At 36.2% G+C, this 27199-nt stretch overlaps 1 protein-coding gene across 2 annotated transcripts in view; it reads right to left on the bottom strand.

Moving 5' to 3' along the window:
• Positions 1-27199, bottom strand: part of LOC309630244 (CD302 antigen) — a 131086-nt gene that overhangs the window by 74768 nt on the left and 29119 nt on the right. For both annotated transcript variants that reach the window (XM_082395227.1, XM_082395224.1), the window contains exons 12-23: positions 24887-25086; positions 24176-24318; positions 13394-13475; positions 12396-12464; positions 9857-9971; positions 6185-6220; positions 5620-5795; positions 4881-4948; positions 4520-4599; positions 3789-3928; positions 1606-1711; positions 1214-1374 (exon numbers count right to left, since the gene is read on the bottom strand). In XM_082395227.1, coding sequence (XP_082251353.1) covers positions 1214-1374; positions 1606-1711; positions 3789-3928; positions 4520-4599; positions 4881-4948; positions 5620-5795; positions 6185-6220; positions 9857-9971; positions 12396-12464; positions 13394-13475; positions 24176-24318; positions 24887-25086 — 1376 coding nt within the window. The remainder of the gene's footprint in view (positions 1-1213; positions 1375-1605; positions 1712-3788; positions 3929-4519; positions 4600-4880; positions 4949-5619; positions 5796-6184; positions 6221-9856; positions 9972-12395; positions 12465-13393; positions 13476-24175; positions 24319-24886; positions 25087-27199) is intronic.

The raw sequence follows: 27199 nt of genomic DNA, 5'->3' as shown, positions 1-27199 counted from the left end.
TCAGTGGATCTTGATTCTTATTTGTGATAATGAACTAGAATAGGATAGAACACAGAGAATAGGTTGACTAGACTAGACTAGATCAGACTAGAGTAGAACAGAAAAGAAAGAAATATAAGCTCTAAGGGTAAGTATTATTTCCTGAAACTTCTGTTGCAATTCAATATTATATTTATATCTATGTGCTGAATGGTAATTTAAATTTATTTCTTACTATGGGTCATGAGTTAAAAGTTTAAAAGCTACCAGCCTAAGTATAAGCAGGATAAGGGTTGACATTTTTCTTTATTTTGTTTACTCTTCTATAACTTCCAAATGTTCTACAATAACCAAGCATTATTTTGATATTTACTTTGTACATAATTACACGTTTCACAGTTCCCTTTGCCACCAATGTCAACCTTGAGCAAAGTTCCATTGCATCAGGAATATCAGTTGATGTCTAGGATGTACTTTTGGAATTCAACTTTAAAGTTAATCTCTTAATCTTTGCCTTTTGTGCAAAAGGTGGTTTGTATCCAGTAAATAAGGAAGACAGAAGCAGTGGGCAGCAATATCATGGTACAGGGTAACTACTGTTAATATAATGCCTTCTTCCCTTCTATAGCTTCTTTACATTTAGATCTTAGGGAAAAATGATCACTAATCACCGATTTTGTACTTTTTAACCTCAGGAGACTGAGGCTGACAGCTCCAAATTCCAAGATGATAAGTAAAGCATTTATATTAGCTTTTATTTGCAACTCACTAGTGATGGTTTTACATGGTTATGAAATAAGTGTTATGGAATCTGATACTACTATGAAAAACTAGGGCATCTACGTGAAGGCTGGGGAAGCTCTGTTGTCATTCTTCTTGAGACAGCATTATTGATATAATTAATAGATGGTATAATTCATTCATTTAAAGCATATATTCTATAGTTTTTAGTATATTCACCAAGTTGTGCAACCATCACCCCTAATCAATTTTAGAACATTTTCACCACCCCAGAAAGAAATCCCATATGCTTTAGGCCATCACCACCAATCCTTCTAGCCTCTTAGCCTCTGGCAACCAGTAATCTACTTTCTATCTTTATAGATTTGCCTATTTGGATGTTTCATATAAATCGACTCATAAAATAGGCCCTTGTTCTTAAGCCAATAATTTGTGGAAGACTCAGGTATTTCATAGAGCTACACAGTTTATTGATTAAAAAAAAACACCTTACATTTGCTGGTATTCTCAGCCTCCGACCAACCAATAATGGGTGAAAGTTACTGTATGTCAGCTCTCTGTTATCCATCCATTTGTTTATCTTTTCATAGGCAGTCCAGCGCAAACCAATCCATAAAGTAGCTTCCATATCCGGAAGCAAGGATGTAATAAAATCTGTCAGAAAGATTTTTTTTTTAAAAAAAGCATTTGACTTGTTCAAATTAAAGATATACTAAAAATGTCAATGAATACCTCTTGCTTATCTAGCTACCAGGATAATCTTTCACCTACTCTGTAAAAAGTAATTTAATAAGATTCTTTGTATGTGTTAATTCCCCACAGCCTCCCAACATGGACATGGCCTCCAGATCAGAATAAAGCATGTTTACGAAACAATTCTGCTACCTTGCTCTCTCTGGCTCAGCACTGAAGGAAGGGTTCCACCATAGGTATGACAAGCATCACTGGCTTCAGAAAATGTGAGAGACTTAGGTTTGATCCTTAAAAAACACTGTAAACAAAGAACACATATGAAGTATAAGATTCCACACACGGGAAAGCTCACATAGGAAGAAAATGCCTCATCTTTTAGAAGGCTGCTAATTTTCTGTTTGTGAGATATAGAAACTTACAAAGTAGTACCAAAAGAATGCAGATCTACACTCTTCTTTTTTTGAAAGATTCATTTATTATTTATTTTATTTCTTATTTTTGGCTGCGTCGGGTCTTCGTTGCAGCATGCAGGCTCTTCACTGTGGCATGCGGGCTTCTCTCTAGTTGTGGTGTGTGGGTTTTCTCTCTCTAGTTGTGGCGCGCAGGCTCCAGGGCGTGTGGGCTCTGTAGTTTGCGGCACGTGGGCTCTAGTTGAGGCACGCGAGCTCAGTAGTTGTGGCGCGCGGGCTCAATTGCCCCCGTGGCATGTGGGATCTTAGTTCCCTGACAAGTGAGTGAACCCATGTCACCTGCACCGTAAGGTGGATTCTTTATCACTGGACCACCAGGGAAGTCCCAAGAATGCAACTCTACACTTAATTTAAGCAACTGAAGAGTAGTCCTTGAGCTATTTTTTTAAAAAATCTCCCATTTATTGAGTGCTTCCTTGTGTTAAAACACTTTGCACAGTGTTATCTCATTTAATTCTCACAACAAATGGGAAAACTGAGGCACAAGGACATTAAGTAACTTTACCCATAAGTGAAATAGCCATAGCATGGTATGGTCAGCATTTAGACTCTGCTCCATTTGATTTCAAATACGTATTCTTCATCATTACCTTATATTAAAAAAACCACATTTTTAAAGAAATCATCCCCCTGTCTCTTGACAGGATATTCTAATGGGGTGAAGGGGATTAAGAGATACAAACTAACAGTTATAAGATAAATAAGTCACAGGGATGTAATGCATAGCAAAGGGAATATAGTCAGTAATTTTATAACTTTGTATGGTGTGTAATCTATAGAAATATCAGATCACTATGTTGTACACCTGAAACTAATATAATATTTTCAGTCAACTATACTTCAATAAAAACAAACAAAAAACATAAATTTACATCAACTATGCAAATTAATCTAGTACTTTGGGGGGAAAAAAGATTGTCCAAATTTTAAAAAGTCAAAATATACCCCTAATATTTTAACTTTACTACAGATGCTTTCAGCTGTCAGACACATCTCTTCCTTTTTCTTCTTGATATTATGATCATGTTAGTGTGGAGTAGCATGTCCCAAATTGTGTTCCTGGAAACAGGCTATAAAATGGGTTGTTTTTTTTTTCAGCCTCCTTACAGACTGGAATGGCCAGAGAAGTATAAAGTCATTGGGTGGCTTCTAGAAAAGACTCTAGAGAGAACACCCTGAACTTGAGCTTGGAAGCCATAAGTTAAGGATGGCAGAGCAGAAAGACAAAGGAAGCCTGGTTTTGAAGACCACAGAGCTTTCATACCAACCCCAGCCTGCTTATCTTCAAACTTCTTTTATCTGAGAGAATAAATGTTTTAGCATACTATAGTAATCTCTCTTTTTAGCAGCCAAATGCATTTCCTAAGAGATACATACACGAATATGAATTGTGCATCTCAAGGAAACAAATATAGAATGTGGCATTTCCAAAGCTATTTAATCATAAACCCTGCTCTGGAAGGAACATCAATGATTAACATTTTGTTAGCATATGTGTATATTCCCAAAAAGTAGTTTGGGAAATGCTGGTCTAATTTGATTGGTAAATGCTGCTTGGATGTTTTCCTTAAGGGGGAAAATTTATCAGCCAGAAATTAAGCCAGTTTCCTACATGCCAAAGAGATAGTCCTGACGAGTCAATGTATTACTATTCATTGAAAGATCACCGTTGGCAGTTTAAGTGTCAGTAGCAACAGAATAGGAACACGGTACTCTGAAAGACCTGTAGGCGTGATTAACTTGAGAGTTAACTTGGTTTCCGAAAATGTAGAGAATCAGGTGAGACACTGAAATATGCAGAGTCTATCTTAGTGAAGTTACTTGGTGGGATGCCATTCTGCCACAGGCCATATAACCATCATGAAAGCAATCATCATTTGCACAACGTAGCAATTCTCTTTTTACCTTATTCTGAAAAGTAATCCAATCCCCAGAGCACTGTATTTTAGCGGCAGAATCTGGACTATATTTCTCTAATGAAGATACATTGTATTTTTCACAGACGAAGGGCAACTTGGTACTACAGTCTGCTGGTTTATTTAAGTCTGAGAAATGAAAAGCAGGATTACCATGGTGAGAATTTTCCATTCAGCACATTTTTAAAACCATCCAGTAGTGAAGAAAGTCTCTTTAAATCAATCTTTCCCAAATGGTTAAAATATATTCCTTTTCTTCCCTAGCTATTTTTGTCTTCTATTATTATTACTCATACCAGTAAGTTGTAGCATACCAATATTGCCTATAAAAATGCACACACTTGGTACACACACAGTTACCACGGTTCCTGATGGCAGGAAATAGAGAGTTGAAGAAGGCTAATGAGGGGGAAAGGGACCTAAATTATACTTTAGAACTGCTGCCAGTTCATCTTTGTGAATTTGTCTATATCCTTATTGATTATGAAAGTGGTAAGTTTATTTCTAAGTAACTACTTTAGGATAAAGGAAGTCAAAATATTCACAGTGAAAAGCACCTTTATTTGCATTTGGAACTTGATCTATTGTCATTAGCAATAAGTCAGAATATGACAAAGCTACCAAACATATAATCAAAAGGAAAGCAAGATTAAGCTAGTAATTGAACCTGAAGTTCACATATTACATAATCAACGTTAAAGGATTTGTAATTCACCTTACCGCTAAACCAAGTCTTGGCAGAGAGGTAAAAGCATTCCTCTCCAAATGTTATAGGAAAGTGATGCCATGGATATCGTGAGCTGAAAGAAAATGAGAGATGTGTCAGCTCATAATGTAGTTACATGTTCCATTCTGTTTTTTACTGAAGTAATTTTAATTCTAAATTTAATGTTAGGCCATTATTTTATACTACTTTTTCTTGATGCTCATTTGCTAAAGAATTTGGTTTCTCTAGTCTAGGTAGTTTATGGATTAATGTTCAAAACTAATTATAAACAGTACTCCATTTAGTAAAAGGGGATTTGGGACTGCTTCTTTTAAACGATAACTTTACAAAGGCACCATCAAGGATGTCACATACTGCATAAAACGATGTTCTATTAGCTGGTCAGTAGTTCTCACCCACCATTTCTCCTCATCGCCAGATATCTGAAAAAAAAAACCACAAAAACAAAACAAAACAAAAAACAACTAAACACCCATCCTTATATGTGCTGACTTTTCTAGAAGAGTTTTGATTTAAATACCCTGGCCCATCATAACCACAAACCACTATAATTTCCAGATATTCATTACTTTGGTCTCTAAATTACATAAACCAGGTCCTTTCATCAAAAAAAGTAGTTTAGAAACTCTTTTTATATTCACAGGCTGTATTTTGCATACAGAAAATATGGTCACTGTAAATATGGGCATATATTAATTGGACATATAGTATCCTGTTGCTAGTAGTTATAAATTTAAAAATATACAAATTATTTTTCCTCCAAAAAACTATTTTGCAAAGTTAGTTATTATTAGAAACAGAATCTCAAGTTAACTACAAAGTTAACTTTTAGTAAAAAATGTGACAAGGAATTAGACTAATTTATATTATCTATTGAAGCTCATCTTATCAACTGACATTAATAATTAATCTTGAATATTTTAAAACATTAAGCAATTCTTTTTAACTTTTCTAACATGAAGTGATGAACTTATATGTTGTTAGGCAAATTTTACTTGAGAGGACCATTTAACTTTTGTAGAGTTCTGAAATTTTTTTAACAGAATAAATGTAAAAATAAGAAAATATTAAAAAATATGTTCTTTTAAATTACATTTGCTATTTTGTTTTTGATGGCTCTTAGTCCTGCAAAAGATGTTAAACTAGCCAGAGAGCTGTGATTGCTAGCACAATACAGGACGGCTTCTTCATAGTTTAAACGGGGATCAGCAACAAACCAATATTCACTCCCTTCTATTACAACTGGAGGTCCATGAATTCCAGCACGCTCTAAAGAAGAAGAAAAATAGCAGAATTATGACTGCATAAACCAAACTGCACCCTCTCAGCATGGATTATTGTTCAAAACTATTTATAAATAATAATCCATTTAGATTACTGGCTCTCTTTGGCCAGGGCAGTGCTGCCTGGAAGGTTCCAAGGATTCCTGAGCCAGTGAGTGACTCTGTTACCCTCCTGTACTCACAGAGAAGGATAAATCCAGCCTCAGAGTCTCATCCCACACCAGCTAATCACCTTCCCTGCATGGAGACACTTCATCTCATTTGAAGACATGATAGAGAAGAAGCTGGCACTAGGCCTAGGCTTAAATAATTAACTAAATACGTCACTGAAAAGGTAAAAGCAGCTTTGGATAAATTTTAGTTTTCTTAACTCACCTGGATTGTACCAGTCTGGTATTTTTGGAGTACGACCTGTATAAGAAAGCAAATGGCTTAAGTTTAGTATCCAATTACAGACCACGGCCTACTAATAAGTGCCTTTAGTCTAACTCAAGAGGACTTGCAGTATGGCTGAGATTTGTCCATTTCTGGCCAAATCATTTCCTTTCATGTTATGATCACTTCATAACATTGAATTTTGTGGGGCCCACGCTAAAGCTGTTTTTGTGGCAACCAAAAAGGCAGATGTGTTACATATTAATACAGCATTACTAGCAGTTCTCTACCTTATATCACGGAAGTCACAAAGGAAGACTAGATGGATAAAATATAGATAATAATTAGAAAGCACAAATAAGTAAATGAATACACTGTATACATTACATAGAAGCACTAAGGAATATGCACCAAGATAATCATCACTGTAGGATGAGGTTATTCAGGAACCACGTCTCCATCTAATGCAATCTGAATACACCTAGGTTGGTAGAGTTTATTGCCTCCCAAGATATCCTTGGAAAAAAATGTTCAGTGATCCAGTACTGAAACTTTTGAGAAAATGAGAGACAAAACTGGGAAGAAAATAATAAAATTCACCCAGCGGGAAATATGGTACCGTACAAAGAATTATGGTCTTTGAAGCTGGGTGAGTCAGTGTCTAAATGCCCTCAGACTCTTTGCTGCTGTGCTACTTGGGATCAGTTGTTTAACTCCCTGAGCCCCAACTTTCTATTCTATAAAAATGAAACTCTCCTACCTAACTCACAAAGACAGTGTGAAGATCATGTAAGATCACCCCTATGCAAGCACCCCGCACAGGGCCAGGCACAGAACAGTTCCTCTCAGGATGCTAGCTGCTTTCCTCTCCCTTTTTATTCTGGTCATAGGTCACACTGGTTTCAAGCCAAAGACATAATTTGAGGAATTTTAGAAATTACAGGGTAAAATAGCTGTTCTTAATTTTGCTATTATATCAGGGCCAATGCACGAGAAGACCCTACTCCGAGGACTGCCTATATATCCAGTATCTGTGGTTTTTCTCTCTAACTCAGTCCTCTGTATGTTGGATAATTTCCATTAACAGTGCTGCAAATCAGTTAAAAAAAGAGACATAGTTTCTTGTTTGTAACCTTGTCAAAGAATTCTGTTCATTTGTATGTTGGGGGAAAGCTATGCCTAACCTTTAAATTTCTTTAAATTAGTGAGAAAAGCAAAATAAAAGGTGTCTTTTTACACAGGATTACAAACATGTATGTGTGTACAAGGTATCAAGAAACACAATATAAAAAGGTTGTGTTTATAGGTCATTTTCCTAAAAACACTTTTGTGAACCTTATTTTTGCTACTGTTTTCACAACTAAAAAAGAATATTTAAAAAGTATATATATCTATAGTGATTATGATAATTTAAAAAAATTAGGTTGTCAAAATATCTCTTTTAGAGAGGAGGGGACTAATTAGAACCAGCTGTATGAGGTAATAAAAAAGGCAAGAGCTAGAGAAAAGGTTTGGTGATTTGGGCTACTGAAGAGGTAAACTGCTTTAAGAAAACCAGAAAACACAGATTAATACAGAAGTGTCCAGTTGAGCAGGCTTTGGCTGTTCTAATAGCCAAGAAAATATCCAACCAGTGAATGTGACACATTGTAACTCAGAAATTTAGGGACTGTCAAAGGGGAGTTAATATAACATTTAAACCCTGGATCAAACCATCACTGATTGCTTCAAATGACTGCAAATAGGCTGAGACAGGAAGTTCTTTAGTTTTTAATTTTGTTTCTGCATTGGAGAGAGCAGGGGTGCAATTATTTAAAAGATTTATTTATTTGGTTACCTGATTTATGTTTGCTAAGCTAGTTAATTCCCTTCTCTTTTGTTTAAAATAACAAATACATTCAAAAGAAAAAAGAAAACCATATGTTCTTCATAATATTTCCTGTGGTTACTGGTTTGTCATTTCTAAGGTTTTCCTGGCGTATACTCTAGGGTCTGCCTCAGTACTCAGACATGAGGCAGGGGAACAGCTACCAGTGAGAGCATACTTTGGAGGGAGCAGTGACACTCTCTGTAGCATGCCAAATACCAAAGAACAATAGGAGTGTCACAACTAATGCTTCAAGCCAGAGATATTGTCCAAGTTAATAATATATTAGTTACTTTGCCACTTGTTTGAAAGGTATCCAAACTGGTTTTCCTTTTTTCTTCTTTCCGGTTTAATCAATAGTCAGGACTAACTCAGGTATAATTTCTCCTTTAGAAAACCCCCATCAGGGACTTCCCTGGTGGCGCAGTGGTTCACAATCCGCCTGCCAATGCAGGGGACACGGGTTCAAGCCCTGGTCTGGGAAGATCCCACATGCTGCGGAGCAACTAAGCCCATGCGCCACAACTACTGAGCCTGTGCCCTAGAGCCCACGAGCCACAACTACTGAGCCCGCAACAACTACTGAAGCCCGCGCACCTAGAGCCCGTGCTCCACAACAAGAGAAGCCACCGCAATGAGAAGCCCACACACTGCAATGAAGAACAGCCCCCGCTCACTGCAACTAGAGAAAGCCCGCATGCAGCAACGGAGATCCAACGCAGCCAAAAACAAACAAACAAATAAATAAACAAATTTAAATAAATAAATAAAAATAAATAAATTCCACACACACACACACACAAAAGAAAAACCCCGTCAACACACACACACACACACACACACACACACACACACACACACACACACACACACACAATTCCCCTTCTATTAATGACTCCCCAGTTTGCCCTGTGAAAGAGACTTGCCAGTTACTGCACTGGATGTTGCATCTGAAGCTCTTTTAAAGGCAAGATGGTGGCCTTTTTTAGGAAAGAAGAACAATCTTCTAATGGGCAGTTCCATGAGATAATCTTTGGGTTTTTGAGAACTTATAAGAGGAATTCCCTTTAGTTTCAATGATCTGTTTACAGTCAGTTCAGAAATTCATTTAGGAACTTTCTGTGCATTTACCATTATATTAATTAATTTAACATATCTAATATCTGCTTAAAAATAATTTGGGAGTTAAAAATCTTCTTAACATTTTCTGTAATATATCCTTGACATTTTCCTACTAAAAAGTGAAGTAAAAGGATATCTATTTATTATCCTTTCTCTCTTTTTTGTCACCAAAGGCTCTACTATCAAGCTAACTGGTTTCCTGAATTTGAATGAGATAAACTATTAGTAATTTTGAGCTCACTGAAAACTGTTTCTAAATTGTAAAATTTAGATCTGGGACCTGCCCAAATTTGATTTCCTGACTTTTGCTTCATTCTTCCCAAGCCTGTCTTCATTTTGTCCTTCATTTTGCAACAAAATAAAAATTAAAATGATTCCCTCTACTTCGTCTCTCCTTTCACTTGAAATAATCCTTCATTCCAAGACCTAATCTCCCTAAATTAGCCTTAAATTTTATCTCCTATACAAATTCTTTCATGACAAAAGAGGAAGATAGTATCTAATTTCAATAAGGCAGCATTTTACCACGGGTAGGAGTCAGGCGGGATGGAGCTTAACATATTAGCTGTAGTGTCAAAGGCTTTTAAAATTATAATTATAGACTAAAATGCCCTCTTAGGTACTTTGGCTCAGCATTCACAAGTTCACATGAGAAGACTGTGAAAAGGAATAACTACATTTACCTTTTGGAATCTGGCACATCCATTCAAGTTTTGCATCACAAGCAAAAGGCCTTAAATAAATAAATTCTCTGTCATCATAGAAATACCACCTTCTTCGCCATGGCCTATCAATGACCTAAAGGAGGAAGAGGATTGTAGAATATTTTCAAGTTGATGCAGCCCTTATACAACACTAAACTGTAAGCCCTATGGTCTTTAACTCTGCTTTAGCTCTAGCACCTAGGATATATGTTTATGAATGAACACATGAAAGAATGCAGTGTTTAAGCAGTAACAGTCTAAGCAAGAGCCTTCAAAGGGACTGATAAAGAAAATATAGCATAGGGTCATGTTTATGTCCAAAATGCAAATTACTGTTTTCTTTTCTGTTTTTTGTTGATATGAAATTATAGAATCTTGCAACTTTAAATTTTGGGAAGATCAAGCTAGAAAAGAATATTTGGTTCAGTGGTTTCCAAACACCAGCCTCCTGTGATCATAGCAGACCTATGAAAAGTGACATAAAAGTCTGGCATCAGGGGCCCAAGTTCCACCTTTGGCGTTGCTTTGTGTTTCTGGGATATTGCCCTCCTCTGTGTGGTCTAAGATGGCTCTCTACAAATTCCAGGCAGCAAGCAACAGGGAGAGGAAAGGGGAGGACAGGACCTGGTAGGAGCATCCATCAGTTTTTGGACTGCTATCTCTTAAGGGCAACATTTTGGAGGGTTAGAAGGTGGCAGGTGAGGTAAGATTCTCCTTCCAGACACTGCCCTAGCTGGCCTTGTTACTGATCAGTGTCTCTTCTGTTTAGTTTTTTGGTAGGTTCTTCCAATCTTTTCACACATAGGGACACAACTTACATAGAATGTAGTTTATTGCATCAGTGTTCTGGAAACTTCACAAACTTCTATTAAGTTTTCATTCTTTCATGTGTTAAACTGGGAATTCTATAAAAACAGCATGATACTACAGAGTGTTTTACTAAAACAGTTACTTTGAAATAATGCTTTCCAATGGCCTTCTCAGTACTTGGTCTCAACCTTCGTGCAACATTTCTGGTCAATCATCTTCCTGAATCTCTTTCTTGGGCTTACATAGCAAAGATAGTTTCTAGATGTCTCCTCCCTCCTCATCCTCTTACATTTTATAAAATGTTGGTAATCACCCCAAATCCACTTCTTGGCCCTTTGCGATTGTTTTTTTCTTTTTTTGGCCGTGCTGCGTGGCCTGTGCGATCTCAGTTCCCTGACCAGGGACTGAACCTGGGCCCTGGCAGTAAAAGCCCGGAATCCTAACCACTAGGCCACTAGAGAACTCTTTTTTTAATGAACATTTTCCTTCAACTCCAGTTTCTTTATTCTAACTTACTACAGCATATTTCTTACTGCAAGCTTGGATTCAAAACATCAGTTAAACTAAAATGTACTACTATTTTCTCCATAAACAAATACCCCTTCTGACTGTTTCTATAAATGCCATACATAGCATAGTAGACCCATACACCTAGGTTTAAATTTCAGTTCTGTAATCATGTAAGTTACTCAGAGCTCACATTTCTTCCCCGTGAGATGGATATGGTAACAGTACCTACCTGACAAGGTTGCTTAAGTATTAAGTGAGATAATATATGTGACATGACTGTGCCTGGCTCATGAGTCAGCAAGTGTTAGCTGCTGTATCATAACCATCATCACCGTCATTGTTACTCTCCTATAACACTCTTGTTCTTGCATAAAACTTACACTTTGTCTGTCATAGCCCTTGTAATTGCTCTTTTACTTGTCTTTACCTCCTACGAGATTGTAAGTTCTGTGAAGACAACGACTGTTTTATATCTTGTCATTGTTGACCCCCCAGAGCATCACAGACTGCTTGGACATACTACTTATGGAACGAATAAACAAATGAAGTCTGCAAAGGAAGAGGCCTGACTGGTCTTCCATGTCTTCTGGTCCTATCTTTTGCATCTTGAAATCTGTCTCAAGATGAATCTTCTCACGCCCTCCTTAGTTCTTGTCAAAAACCGTTAATCATGTTCTGTTGCCTACCAAAAAAATGCACAAACTCCTTAACCTGGCATCAGTCTAACTTCCCACCTTTGTTTTCAACCACAGCACCAACTAAAACTTCTTGATCTGCACTGTTCCCCTCACTGCATAAGCCTCTCCCTTCCACCCCCACTTTCTTTTATGCCTTACCCTATCCTACCTGTACAAACTTTATCCATCCTTAAAGGTCCAGTTGAGGTCCCACCTCTTTCTGGAAATAGGCAATAGAAATCACTTCCTCTTCTGAGTTTCATTAGCCCTCCTCAGCCTACTCATTTGGAGCTTATTACTGCATAGTAACAAGAGTCGTCTTTCTTGAATATGAATTTTATCTTCTCAAATTAAGTGTCAGTTAAGTTGCTTGAGGGCTGGGCCATGGGTGTACTTCTAACCTCCCATTGCACCTAATATCATGCTCCACGTGCAAAAGGCACTTCATGGATCTGTTGCCTGATTGCACATACTACCAGATTTATTTTTTAAATATGCAGATTTTCCAGCATTGTACTGACCTTGACAGCGGCACAGTCTCTGATATCATAATCCTGCTGAAACTCATTTGCCGTGATGATAGTAGACACCTTAAAAGACAAGAGAGGCTTGAGAATTTAAGACTGATGTATAAATATTTGCAATTTAGATGTAATTTAGGCAGCTTTAATAACTCAAGTGTGTTCATATGCCAAGGGAGGAAAACTTTTTCATTTCTTTTTTATGTCAGGATGCTAAATCACGCGAGGACTCATAAAATGCCATGAGGTCTTCAGTTTCCAAACAAAGGAGGCTACAGTTTCAGAAGTGGAGGTTAATCATGTATTAAGTTCACAGTTGGAGTCATAAAGAATCAGGAGCTTGCAAAATACTTTTTTTAAATGCATGTGTTGAAATGTTAGTTATTCGATTGACTATTCTTGGATATGCTCCAACATGAAAATGAAGTCAAGGAATTTTACATTTTGAAAGAATATACAATGACTTGACACAACGGTAATGTGGAGCAAATATTTAATACCTGAGAATAATTTGCTCCTCTAAGTGTTACCTAAAACCTCTCCTTAGGATAATGTAAACATTTGAAATAATATTTAAGGACTTTTTCAGGTTCTCCTGAATTGTTTCCTCCAATTAAAATTCTTTCTTTTTTATATAACTCATATTTTTAAATAATAAAAATAAAAGCTGCTCATTATGAAAAAAAAGGAAAAAAAACAAAGAAAAAGAAAAAAAATCACTTTTACTACCCCAAAATGACTGCTATATTTATATATCTATATTTTTATTTTTTTTGGATTATATGTAGAGAGACTATGTGTATGGTTATTTTTTTAATAAAAGTGAGATTAGTAACTTATTTTTCCCCACTTCATATATATGAATCTATTTCCATTTCAAAAAAGATACATCTACATAATTTAATGGTTGTATGGCTATATTAATTAACAATCAACTTTCTTGTTATTGAAATAAATACTCCTTCCATATTATCCTAAACGAGAAAGATTAAACTTACTGGTGTATGATCACTCCATTGCCAGGATCCTTGTAAGTCAGGGCTCCTTTTATTCAAACCTATCCAAAGCCAACGCTGGTCACTATGTAAAAAGGAAGTGTTAAGAAAATCTGAGCACAGCATTTGGCAAAAACATTTAGCATCCACATGTCTAAAATGCTTAAGACATGTAAGTTTATTCAGAAGACCTTCTCACTAACTGAGAAACACAGTTTCAAGCTATATAAACAAGTCTTCTGAAATGAAACTGAACCCTATTTACAGGGTAGCTATCAAAAAAGTACCAGACTTTTTTAAACTAAATTTTATGTTATTTTCTTCATATGAAAGGCAAAAACTATTCTGCTTTGAAGAACTTAGGAGGGAAAAAAAGTATATGATTATTTCAAAACTTTTACTGCAGAGCTTCAATATTAGATAATGTTTTCAGATACAAAAACAACCATAGCATTTCCTTAAAGCATTTGTCTATAACTATCAAGTATCTTTTTAAAATGAAGAACCTGGCTAACCTTTGGCTTGGCTAACCTTTTATTAAATGAGATTTAAAAAAAAATTTAATTCCCTCTGCCCACTAAGTTTAAAGTAAAACAAGCATTCAAGTATCAATATTTTCTAAATACCAAACTCCATGGGTTATACCAGAGCAATATAATTAAGCAATCACTTAAGTGAATATATTTAACTGTCATAACTATTATGCTTTCATGTGCAAGGCACTGAGCTATGTGCAATGATGATACAGAGAAACACAAGACATAATATCTACCCTCAAGTGGCATATAAACTAGTCAGGGAGACAAGATATATATGAACAAAGAAAATATGAGACCATTTTTGAAAAACATCAAATGATAAAAATTTGCATACATTTTAAGCACTACAAAGAGTTCGGAAAAAGGAGAGGTCACTGTGGACTGTAGGAAGTCAGGAAACATTTTGTAGAGTTAGTAGGACAAAGGACAGTCTTTGAAGAATTGCCAACATTTCTTTGGAGCCATAATCTGAGTGTTTACAATGTGCCAGTATTCAGGCTGGCTGAGCGGAGAAAGGATAGGCATTCCAAGGAAGAATACATACAACAACATATGGACGCAGGGACATACATTGTAAGTGATCCCTTCCCCTCAATTAAACTTATACTCTAACCAGGGAGATATTTTCAATAAATTGAAGCGATATAACCGTAAGAAATTTCTCCATCTCTAACTTCATTTGAAAATACTCTCTAAAACATAGTATACTTCTTAGGCCTTAAAAAGTAGACCATTCACCATGCAATTTTTTTTTGGCGGGTGTGGTGGGTTGGTGATGCTGGTTACTTTCCATTTAATTTAACCTTCTGATTGTATATGTCATGTACCACCAGTACACGAGTGAATGTTATATATGCAAAGCAATACATACATAAATGCTAAGCATAAATAGAACACGTATTAGAAAAGGGGTAGAATCCAAATCTAAAGTTAATCCCTACTCTCAAGCTCAGTAGAATATATGGAACATACGGAACATACAGTTACAAGACTGCTGGGAATAGAGTAAGTCTGCATTTAAAAATATTTGCCAGTGAACCCAAGGCAGGAACAAACTTAATTTTAAATTAATTTCTCACTTTTTAATGAAATAATTGCTTTTCTTCATCTCTTTCCTCTGTTCAACATTCCCTCATATTTTAACATCAATAAGCATGTTTTGTACCTTACCAACCTCAAGCTTTTCAACTTATTGCAATGGAATATGAAGGCAGTCCCCTTTCAGTTTTTATTGTTATACTGTTTTCTTTCAGAAAGAAAGATTACCAATTTGCAGAGTTAAGATAAATCCAGTGGAGACAATTAAGTCTAGTTTGAATTTAGCAGCTAAAAAAGGATTTTGCAGTTTGTGTCTTCAACTAATCAGAGCTTTCCTACAGACTTCCAAATGTATCATACTTTCCGATTGTTAGATTTCTAAACCACCAGGTCTAGATAATTGCCATATATACATTATAATTAAACTCAGACAGCTAAAATAAAGAAGAGGTCAAGTTTGCTTCCTCAAACTTCATTTCTTTCTAATTTTTGTAGATTATGTATTTGGGCCTGGAGAATTTGTGCGGAATTCTGTGTTTCCCTAAAGTGAGCATTAGATATTTTATCTTCTTTGCACAATCAGCAGTATGACTGGAAGATGATCAAAGATCATTTGCCATCTGCATTTACTCTATAGGCTGCTCCCACAGAAAGCTTCTTTAGGGGTCTGTCCCCACCATTTCCACTCAGTCTGCTCTTAGCTCCTCATCTTCCCTTAGAAACCTCTGGTTTCAAGCCCATTTCTGCCTCCTCTGCTGCATCTCAGAGAACAGTTTCCTAGAGAGAAGTTTGTCCCATGTCCAAAGCTTCTCATCTTCACTACATTCTGAGACTGAACTTCATTGCAACCCAGACCTTTATAGTTTTCAGCTTCCATTTCAAGAGATTTATTAGTCGGTTATAAATATAGTAAATAGTAGCTACTTGTGGGGTTTTTTTACTTAATTTCTCATTTGTAACTTCTTCCTGGTTTGGCCTGATTTGTCTGTAGGTAGATAAAGAGAAGAAGAAATTGGAAATCACATTAATCGTCGCACACCTTTAATATGGATTTTCAAAAATTCGAGGGAAGAAAAAAAATTTGTGGGAAGAAATGGATCATAACTGAGGAATTAAATCAAACTGAAAACTTCTCTCTGTATATAAATTTCTTCTGCTCCAAACACTAAGTATATGGTTTTAAGGCTATGAGGTTAAGAAGACATTGCATGAAAGGTTACTTTCTGTATTTGCATTAAAATTTCTACTCTCAATCAAATTTCCTGCTGCATCTGGTTCCTAAGGAAAACAGCACCTCAACCATAACCCCCAATAAACACTATTTGATGAGGGCGCTTAGTCTGCAAAGCCTTAGATTTATATCCAAATCCACTCATGCCACATCACTGGAGGTAGTGCACACAGCAGCAATCGCACTGCAAACAAGGCTTTCTTCCCTAATCCTAAAACTACTTTTGTTCTACAATGGCTTTCCCTGGTGGGCTGCTGTTAAGAGTTGCAAAGATTTTAGAGCCTTAATGATCTGGTGCACCATGAACTCTTTTCATTGAAATACAAACAGAGAATGGAACTTAGATTGTGAGAAGTAGAGCAGTAATCTGACCTTATTCCTTGGCAGGCAAAACACAATTTGGGCAATGGACGTCTCGCCGAGAAAGGTCAATCCCTGCAATAAAAAGCTAAGGTGTTCAAGGAATAAGCTTTAGAATCATTTTTCTGATATAAATGGGCTGGCTTCCTTTCTTCCCTTCAAGCCATGGTTATAATATTGAATAAGTTTTAGAATATGTTGTCTAAATATAGCATGGGCAAATGATCTATTAATGGAGCACGTATTAAGCAGACGTTACAGTCTGATTAATACATGGTACTGTATTAGCTGCTAGGATGAGTACAAATAAAATATAGTCCCTATGAGTGAAAGGATTATGGTGATGTGTTTTTCCTTTGTGCTCTTCTGTTTTCTAAATTCAGTATACATTGCTTCTGTGATCAGAAAAGAAACTAAACATTGTATATTCTGTGGAAAATAAACTATATGATAGGAATAGAAGAAAATGGAAAAGATTTATACTAAATGTTAACTATGTTTATAACTAGGAGTTAGGATTTGAGGTGATTTAGTTTTCTTCATTATCATTTTTTACATTCCCCAATTTTACATAATGAACCTGTATTAATTTTTAATTGAGGGGGAGAACTCAGCAAGTGTGATTAGAAATTAAAAAATCAAGAAAGAGTCCTTAAATACCTCTCAGACTTTTGTTTTCTAGTGTAATTTGTTCTGTATATACAAGCTCTTAATGATCCTTTATATCATATATGATATTCCATTTTTCATCAATTGATTCCCACAAATACAGTTGCCCCTTGGTATCCACAGGGGATTGGTTCCAGGACCCCCCTCATACCAAAATCCACAGATGCTCAAGTCCCTTATATAAAATGATGTAGTATTTGCATGTAACCTAAACATGTCCTCCTGCATACTTTATTTTTAGATTACTTATTATACCTAAAACAGTGTAAATACTATGTAAATAGTTGCCAACATGAGGCAAATCCAAGTTTTGCCTTTTGGAACTTTCCAGAATTTTTTTCAAATATTTTCGATCTGAAGTTGATTGAATCTGTGGATGTGAAACGTGTGGATATGGAGGGCTGACTGTATCCACAACCTCATGGCTTAGTACTTTTCCATGGCTCCCTGAACCACGTAAAGGTTTCTAACCTCTTGCTGGGTTAGGAACTTGATTCAAAACCCAGTTTGTTTATGTCAGTATTTTCCGTAAAAATACTTTAGCTTAGACAGTATGATATTGTGTATGTCAAGCTTGAGATCTAGGGGCTAGCAAGCTGCCCGGCTGAAATTCTCTCTTCAGGGAGGGTCAGCAGGGTATTAGAAAGGTTATGCTCCAGAGGCAGCTACCACAAGGGAGTCTGTGGTCCAAAAGCCGTACCTGAGACTTTGGTTGTTAGCGGAGTAAATGTCAGAAATAGGTTAATATCAGCAAACTTAGAAGCTTGTTAATCAGCATGATCTTAGAAATGGGCACTCACTGGTAAAATTGAAGATATGAGGAATAGCTAAAAATACTTAGGGACACTCTCACTCTCATGAAAGGGTATTAGAATCTGGTGAGGCTGGTATCCTCTACCACTGGAAATGGATCTGGGGTCTGATCTCTCTCTTTTTTTAAAATTTATTAAATTTATTTACTTTTGGCTGCGTTGGGTCTTCGTTGCTGCGCACGGGCTTTCTCTAGTTGTGGCGAGCAGGGGCTACTCTTCGTGGCAGCACGCAAGCTTCGAACACTGCGGTGGCTTCTCTTGTTGTGGAGCATGGGCTCTAGAGCGCAGGCTCAGTAGTTGTAGCACACAGGCTTAGTTGCTCCACGGCATGTGGGATATTCCTGCACCAGGGCTCAAGCCCATGTCCCATGCATTGGCAGGTGGATTCTTAACCACTGCACAACCAGGGAAGCCCTGGGGCCTGATCTTTTAATGGTCCCATGTCCAGTCATTGGGTCAGGTGACTGGGACTGCCTGATGCCAACTATAGTGGGAACAGAAGAATCCTGCCTCTGGAACACTGTCACATTTACCTCAAATGAGCCTTCCATGCAAGATGGTCACTGGAACCTAAAAGGACAGACTACCGGGATGCTGTAAGCTTACAAGACAGGTTATATAACATGTTTTGTGCCTGCTTCAATGACTGTTTAATAAATGTATGTCTGGAAAGATTCGGTCTGAATATTGCATTCATTATACTCTACTCTCAAGGTTGTGGGCAGTAGCTAAGAAACACTCACCTCAAAAGAAACTTAAGAGTTTGTATATTCAAATTAGCTTAGTTAGTGTGCAATGAAATTTTGTATATTAATTTCTAATGCTAGAGAATGAAGTCTAAAATACTAGAAATTATACAATAGATGCTTAATAAATGATTATTTATGGAACACACGTATTATATTTTTCATCAGATTCCAAGCACACTGTAGTGAGACTTTACTTGCTTTACAATAGTTAGCATATTAATGCAAATCTGGAAAATGTGGAAAAATGTTCAAACATTTAAACACGCATTCAAAATCTTATCTTCGAGAGGTAACAACAATGATCTTTTCTGACGTATTTTTGCAGTCTACTTTTTGATGTAAATAGCATATTTTTTACTCTTTTATAATTTGCCTTTCTTCCCACTTAATATATTATAAATATTTGCATGTTGTAATGTTCTTTTTTTTTAAAATCTTAATGAACAGGGGAAAAATTCCAAACAAAGATCAACAAAAGTGATGATACTAGGCATCTTTACCTTTTTTCTGACTTTCATGGAAATGCATTTAATGTTTAATCACTAAGTATCATATGGCTATTGGTTGAACTATACTTCTATTTTTAATTTAATAAGAAATTATGTGTTAATTATATTAATTAAATATGCTAAGTATATATTTATATATAAAACCAGGAATGAATAGTGAATTTTACCAGATGCATTTTCAGCACCTATTAAGATGATCACATATTTGACTAGATATATAGAGTTCCTAATACTGGCCCAACCTTGTACTCTTGGAAGAAATCCTACACGATCAAGGCATGTTATTCTGAGGTACTATAACACACTCGGTTAAGAAAGTGGGCTCTAATGGGTTCATATATTGGATCCTTTATTTACTAACTATATAACCTTGGGCAAGTTGTTTTACTTCTTTGCGTCTCCATCTCCCCATTTAGATAAAATGGGCATAGTAACCTACCTCATAGGCCGTTGTAAGGATTAGTTAGTAGAAAATACTTAGGACATTATCTGGCACTCAATAAGCAGTATATCTGTGTTTGTTATTGTATCCCTTGTTAGTATTTACTTTTTCAAGTCTAGATATGAGGTTGCTCTATAATTCTTTGTGCTATCTTTGACAGGTTGTGATATCAGAATTAGACTATTTGTGAAATAAACTGAATGCTTGCACCAGTTTCTATGTAATGGAATACAATCTCTTGGTTGTACTATTGAAATACGTGGTAATGATCTCTTTTTTAAAATATGAAGGAGTTCACATATAGAACCATATATGTAGTTCCTATCTTTTTCTTGGAAGAAATTCTTTGTTAACTTTTTCCATTTTTTCCATGGCTATTGGATTACCGGGTTTCCACTTATTAAATCAATTATATACTAATTTATATTTCCCTAGATATTGTTCACTTTAATAATTTCATTATAATAACATAGAATTATGCATAGGATTCTTACCAGTTAAAAAAATTCTCCATTGAAAGGATTTTATAATCTCTTACTTAGGTTTCATTTTAAGTATCTGGTTTTTTGGTTTGTTTTCATGATTTAGTCATCAGTAGATTTTTTTTCTTCTGTTTTGTAGTTTTATTTCTAGAGATAAAACTCTAGGATTTGTCAGTTCTACTGCTTTTCTAGTTTCTAATTCATTCATTTCACTTTTATCTTTATTAGGTTCTTTCTTATGGTTTCCTTTTATTTATGTTGATAAATATTTTAACTTTTAGGTGAATGCTTATTTTCATTATTTTTGTTTAATAATTAAAGCCCTTAAAGCTATTAATGTACCTCCAGCTATAGCTTTGGTTATATCCCATGAATTTCAGAATGAGTGTTTTTATTATCATCTATACAGTTTTGATTTACTTGCCAAAAGAGTTCTTAAAAACACTGAATGTTTATTTTGTAAATAAGAGTCACAGATGTAGAAAATAAACTTATGGTTACTGGGGGGAAAGGGTGGGGGAAGGAATAAATTGGGAACTGGGATTGATACATACACACTACTATATATAAAATGGATAACTAATAAGGATGTACTGTATAGCACAGGGAACTCTACTCAATACACTGTAATGACCTATTTGGGAAAAGAATCTACAACAGAGTGGATATATGTATATGTATAACTGATTCACTTCGTTGTACACCTGAAACTAACACAACATTGTAAATCAACTATACTCCAATAAAAATTTTTTTTAAAACACTGAATTTTTAGGTGAAGGGGATTTGATTTCACTTCTAATGTAACTTGTATAATTTTACCACTTTGAAATGTTAGGGTTTTTTTTTTTTTTTAGCCTAATAGGTGCATTATTTTAAGTGATCCAGGCAAAGAGCTTGAAGGGGAAGTATATACAGACTTTTTAATCTATAAATAAAGAGGATATTATTAAATCAACCTTAATTATACTATGCATATGTTCTATGTTATTTCTATTTTGCCTGTCTCGTTCGTCGATAAATGAGATGAGCGTTAGAGTCTCTCATTACTATTTTTTATTGAAAAATTTTAGTAATATAATTAATATTTTTGTTTTATACATTTTGATACCTTTTAAGTGTGTAAAGGTTCTTGACTATTATAACTTCACTGTAGATTGTACCTTTAATCAATAATAAGATCTCATTTTCCCATTTAATGTCTTTTTACTTCAATTGTATTTTATCTAATATTAATACTACAACTCTAGCTTTTTCATTCACATTTACACAATATAATTTTGCCCATTATTTTAATTTTCCCATTCTAATTTTTGTGTTAAGTTTGTGATTATTAACTCAATGCTACTTGGGTGAATAAGGCCCATACAGCAAATTATAAAGAAATAAAATAACATAAGCAAGTGAAGTGGCCAAGGAGTAATAAACTGGAGACCACAACAAATTGGAGAGTGATGCCGCATTTTGGTGGGCCACTGGCTATTCAGCACTAATTATTGCTGCAATATGAAAATGTTGCCGGTTGTTTTAATTGTAAAAGGAGTGTCAAAAATATGGATTTTATCAAAATGTTTTGATTCTGAAACGCTTTGTGGTCCCTTCCTTCCAGGAAAAGAACATAATACTCCTTGGGCTGGAAAGGTACTAATCGGCAAGATTTGTTTTAGGTATCTTTCAACAGCATAGAGTTGGGTTTCATTACTGAACACATTTGCAAACTTCGACTTAAACATAACTGATAATGGATACATTTGGTCTTCTGCCATCTTCTTTATGCTGGACTTCATGCTTTGTTATTTTATTCCTTTATAATTTTCTGTATGGGCCTTTTTTTTTCACCCATTACATATTCAGTAGATGAACATACTCTTTACAGTTTTAAAAAAATACAAAATCTGTGTTTCTAAATATGATTTCCAGGTAAAATGAAAAATTTATTATACTTTCAGTTTTCACAACCATTTTATCTCTTTACATCTCAGTTTTTATTTATAAACAGAGTTATAAACTCTGGTATTAACCAGAGTTAACACCTGGTTTTATTAAAATATTCTTGTTTCTCTTTCAGAATTTAGGATAATTACATTCTAAATTTAGGATAATTTAGGGTAATTTTATAATTACATATATTGCATTATTTAGACTGGGGCTATGTTTTTATGTTATGTATTCTACCTTCTAATTCTTTAACAACAAAATACCTGTTCATGTTTTTTGATTTTTATTCATCTCTCAACTGGAATATGTCTTTGAAATTTTTTTCAAGTAGGGAGCATTATCAATTACTATCTTCACAAATGAAAAACCACACCACTGGGAACTAAGATCAACACATTGCCCACATTTTCCAGTTCAAAACTCTTTAGATGTCAGTTTTTAAAATGCCTTCTTATATTTAATGGCCTAGAGAAGAAGGCTAGCTGGATTTTGTGTTTTGGTACCTGTTTTATTTTTGCTTTTTTTCTTTGAAGTCTTTGTTTTTTTGAGTCAAAATGATCAGGAAAGTATTCACTAGGATATGTCCAGGTGGTGATTTCTTTTCCATAAGTTTGCCTGATATACCCTGACTCCTTGATTTACAAATTTTGGTCTTCTTTTCGATTCAAAAAGTGAGGGGAGGGACTTCCCTCATGGTCCAGTGGCTAAGAATCCGCCTTCCAATGCAGGGGACGCAGGTTTGATCCCTGGTCTGGGAAATAAGAACCCACATGCCACGGAGCAACTAAGCCCTTGCGCCACAACTACTGAGCCCCCACACTCTGGAGCCCGCGAGCCACAACTACAGAGCCTGTGTGCCGCAACTACTGAGCACACACTCTCTGGAGCCCACGCACCACAACTAGAGAGAAGCCTGTGCACTGCAACGAAGAGCCCATGTGCTGCAATGAAAGATCTCGCATGCTGCAACTAAGACCCGACACAGCCAAAAATAAATAAATAAATAAATTAAAAAGTTCATTCTCTTAAAAAAGAAAACAAAAAAAAAAAAGTGAGGGGAAAAATAAATTGTGAAGTAGAAGCCCCTCATACCTATGATTGTCCCCAAAGCTTCAGAAAAAATTCCCTCTATGGCAGCAACACTTGGCCCATATTTCTCCACATTATCTTTAAGGACATCAAGAAAACCGTTCAGGAATCCTCCTTCTACATAACATCAAAATCACAGTGGCTTATTGACTCCATCTTTGTAACACCTCTGATCACTTCCTTATTGTCCCATCTTACTGCCCTTCTTCAATGTAGTTTTCTACCAGCTGGGCTGTAATAGCCTTATAATTAATTGTTCTGCATCTACCTACCATGTCTTTCTGTCTGTCTGTCTGTTTTTCTCTCTCTCTCTCTCTCTACACACACACACACACACACACACACACACACACACACACACACATACACACTTCGTTTTTGTTTGTTTGTTGCCTATTGACTTAATATTAAACTCCTTCCCTGGCAAGAAAGGGTGTTCTAATTTTATACCCAAATTCCATTTTCTAGCTAAGTTCTATGGCTCATTTCTCTTTCACCATATCTGTATATTCTAGTCTCAGTTCCTTTGCTTATGTTCTGCTTTCCCTGGCTTTTTCTCCCATCTTAACTTTCAAATATTACCTTACTTCCTAAGAATCATCCTTCTTCATAACATTTTCCCCAATTATACCTCCCAGAAACACTTCCTCCCTCCTCTAAATTCCCATGGCCTCTCCTTACTCATGTTCTAGATTTTTCCACCATACTTTTTGTATCCCCACTGCTGGACATTATTACACTACACAAAGGGTGGGGACCCTGTCTCCTTCATCTCTGAATCCCTCATAGCGTCTTGCACATAAAAATGTTTGATGTTGAATGACTGTTAAAGTACTGAATAACCCTTTTAGATAATAAAACATGTCAATTCTGAATACCTAGAGGACATCAAATTTAACATAGAAGATCTCACTCTAAAAGTATTACCTGAACTGGTCTGTTAGAAAGTGCAGAAATTTCTTTATTTCATCCATATGACTGAAGCTAGGAAGGTGCCCTCCAAGTGCTTGGCAGAATCTCTCAGCTTCTTCCCAGTTCCTCTTTCTTACAATTCTTTCTATATGAAATAGCTTAACAAAATATAATGTTAATTTGTTTTCTGGTATAATCATAAAGTATTCATAATTTCAAAGTTGATTATAGTCAAATGTGTGGGCCCCTGAAATGGACTCTCAGAAGTGTAATAAAGACAGAGGTAAAGGCCCATATACTGTGACACAGACAGGTCCTGCTGAAAGTGTCAACTAGAGGCCAGACTGACACGGACCCTAAAATAAAATTTTTGACTTGTAAGAAGTGACAGAACTCTTCATTTGACAACAATAATTAGAGGGATATGAGAATCATAAGCAAAGTATTAGCATGGCATGCAGCTCACCCAATTTCCCAGAACAAAAGAACCCTAGGAAAGAGCCAGTTCTGGCTCTGGCCCTGCTCTTTTGGGTAGCACGTGAGTTTATATGGGAATGAGTCATCTGACACCAGAGGTTCAATGATACCCTGACAAGGGCTCTGTGCTCCCAAACACTTCAGTAGGTGATGTATGTGTCTGGGGAGGAGCACAGTTTGTACAAAGACATGGACTAGGAGAGCAGACAGATAGCTTCATTGAGGGATTGAATGAGAACATTACTTTACCTTATAACAAGAAAGACCTGAGGGGAAACTATGCCAGCCTTCAGGACAGGGGTCTTCAGGCTTGGGGGCTGCTTCTTCAGGCTCAGGGGCCTCACTTATTTTCTTGCAAATTGAAAGTGCTCTGAAGCTTCTGCAGTCTTTCACCTCCCACTTTCCAAGAGACTTTCCCGTAGCCATAGCCACACACCCTCCTGGAGAAGCTGGGGTTGAACGGAAAAGTTTAATTAAAAATAACATTAAAGGGACTTCCCTCGTGGTCCAGTGGTTAAGAATCCGCCTTCCAATGCAGGGGACGTGGGTTCGATCCCTGGTCAGGGAACTAAGATCCCACATGCTGCGGGGCAACTAAGCCCGCGTACCGCAACTACTGAGCACGTGAGCCACAACTAGGGAGAAGCCTACATGTCACAGCTAGAGAGAAGCCAGCGCACCACAACGATGATCCCGCACGCCGCAACGAAGATCCCAGGTGCTGCAACTAAGACCCGACGCAGCCAAAAAATAAAATGAATAAATAAATATTTTTTAAAAACATTAAAAAATTAAAGCCCCAACATTTTCTAGTGCCTACACACTTCATTTGATTCAAAGTGGGGAGAGAGAATAGGAAAGAAAATGGAGGAAACAAATGTGTTGTTCACAATAATAATGATGACAGTAATACAGAGAAGTGTTTACTACTTGCCAGGTGCTATTCTAAGAGGATTAAATGAATTGATCGTCACATAGAGTGGATTCTATTGTCACACTGAGGTACAGTGAGGATTAGGGATTTGTCCAGGGTCACATGTGAGTAAATTGCTGATCCAGAATTGGAATCCAGGTGGTGTGTGTGTAGAGCTGTACCCTAAACCACTATGAGGCTCAGAACAGTCTAAACCGTTCATATTCACCTAACAGCTTTCAACAGTTTTTAAGCAACTTAGTAAACCTCAAAACAACACTCTCAGATTCAGATCCAAAGGAGGAGCTGGTACAATAAAGGTAAAAGGAGGTGTGTGGTAATATACATTTGTTTACTATTTATTTTATGGCAGCCAGAATTTTATTTACTCACTACAACATTAAAAGATAGTTTGTATTGTCAGATCCATCTCCAGATGAAGAATTAGTGACTTGCCCACAATCATAGTTAGTGAGTGGTGGAGTCAGAACTTGAACCCAGATTTGTCTGGCAAAATGCCATGCTCCCTTTCCCATTACATCACACTGCTTAAAATGTGCAGAGGACAAGAAGAAAATACATTGCAAAGTAATAAGGACAACTTCCATTCCGTCACACAGAGAAGCCAGATGGTCTCATGTCTCATTATACAAGGACAGCAAGAGGAACAAGAGACTGGGAAAAATAATGCTGTGCTACCCTGGATGGGTGTGCTGTTTTCTCTGATTCTACCCCCTATCCATGGCTTGCCCAGTGCAAACCAAACTGGCTGAATCTGGGAATAATAATGGTAGAGAGGACTTAAAAGGCAGTCTTTCTGGCTACAGACTGAGACAATAGCTTTTATAGCTACTTCCTAAGCACCCCTGCCCCAAACCACTGAGGCTTATCCATGAAGAATGTGACACTGACTCTAAAATGTCTGAGTATCTATAAAAGAAATCACGTATTTTGTATTTTGGAACATTCTAATTTGAGGTGAAATTTAACCAGGATTAGCATCTGCATCCTCCATCTTCTACAAGGAAAAAGATGACCTTGTTATTATCAATACCACTCATATTTATATTGATGATCATGTATTACAAATTTTGTGGGCATTCTCTATTTCAAATATTGCGTTGAACTACACATTCACACGTTCCAATTTCTATGTTATAAAAACGGTCTTCATGATTCCATTATACAAACATAAGAAAATATAAATAATTCAAAGGAAGAAAAGTCGAATGCTGTCTCATAAAAAGCCAAAGGCCTCTAAAAAGCATTGAATTAGAAATCAGATCTGGATTTTAGCCATTCAATAAGCAGGTAACCTTTGACAAGTAAGTCACCTTTCTAAGCCTCTGTTTTCTCAACTCTAAAATCAGAAGGGCCTTCTGAGGCCTTTTCTGGCTCAAGTGTTCTGATTCTATGGCTAACTATGGTCAATGCTTTAGGCTAAAGAAGGATAAACTACCTTTCAGAATAAATAATACCTACAATACATTGCCTCCTTAATTCTCACCCATTGAGAATAACAGAAATAAACACATTCAATTTTGGAGAAAGAAGTTAAGAAGCAGAGAGGTGAAAATGTAAAGTGCTCCACAATGAAGCTTCTAGGTTCTGTTTGAGACGACATGGAAAAGATAACAAACTCACACTGA

Source organism: Balaenoptera borealis (genome assembly GCF_965194805.1).
Source record: "Balaenoptera borealis genome assembly, chromosome: 6".
Taxonomy (NCBI): Eukaryota; Metazoa; Chordata; class Mammalia; order Artiodactyla; family Balaenopteridae; genus Balaenoptera; species Balaenoptera borealis.
This window is presented reverse-complemented; position numbering and strand designations above follow the sequence as displayed.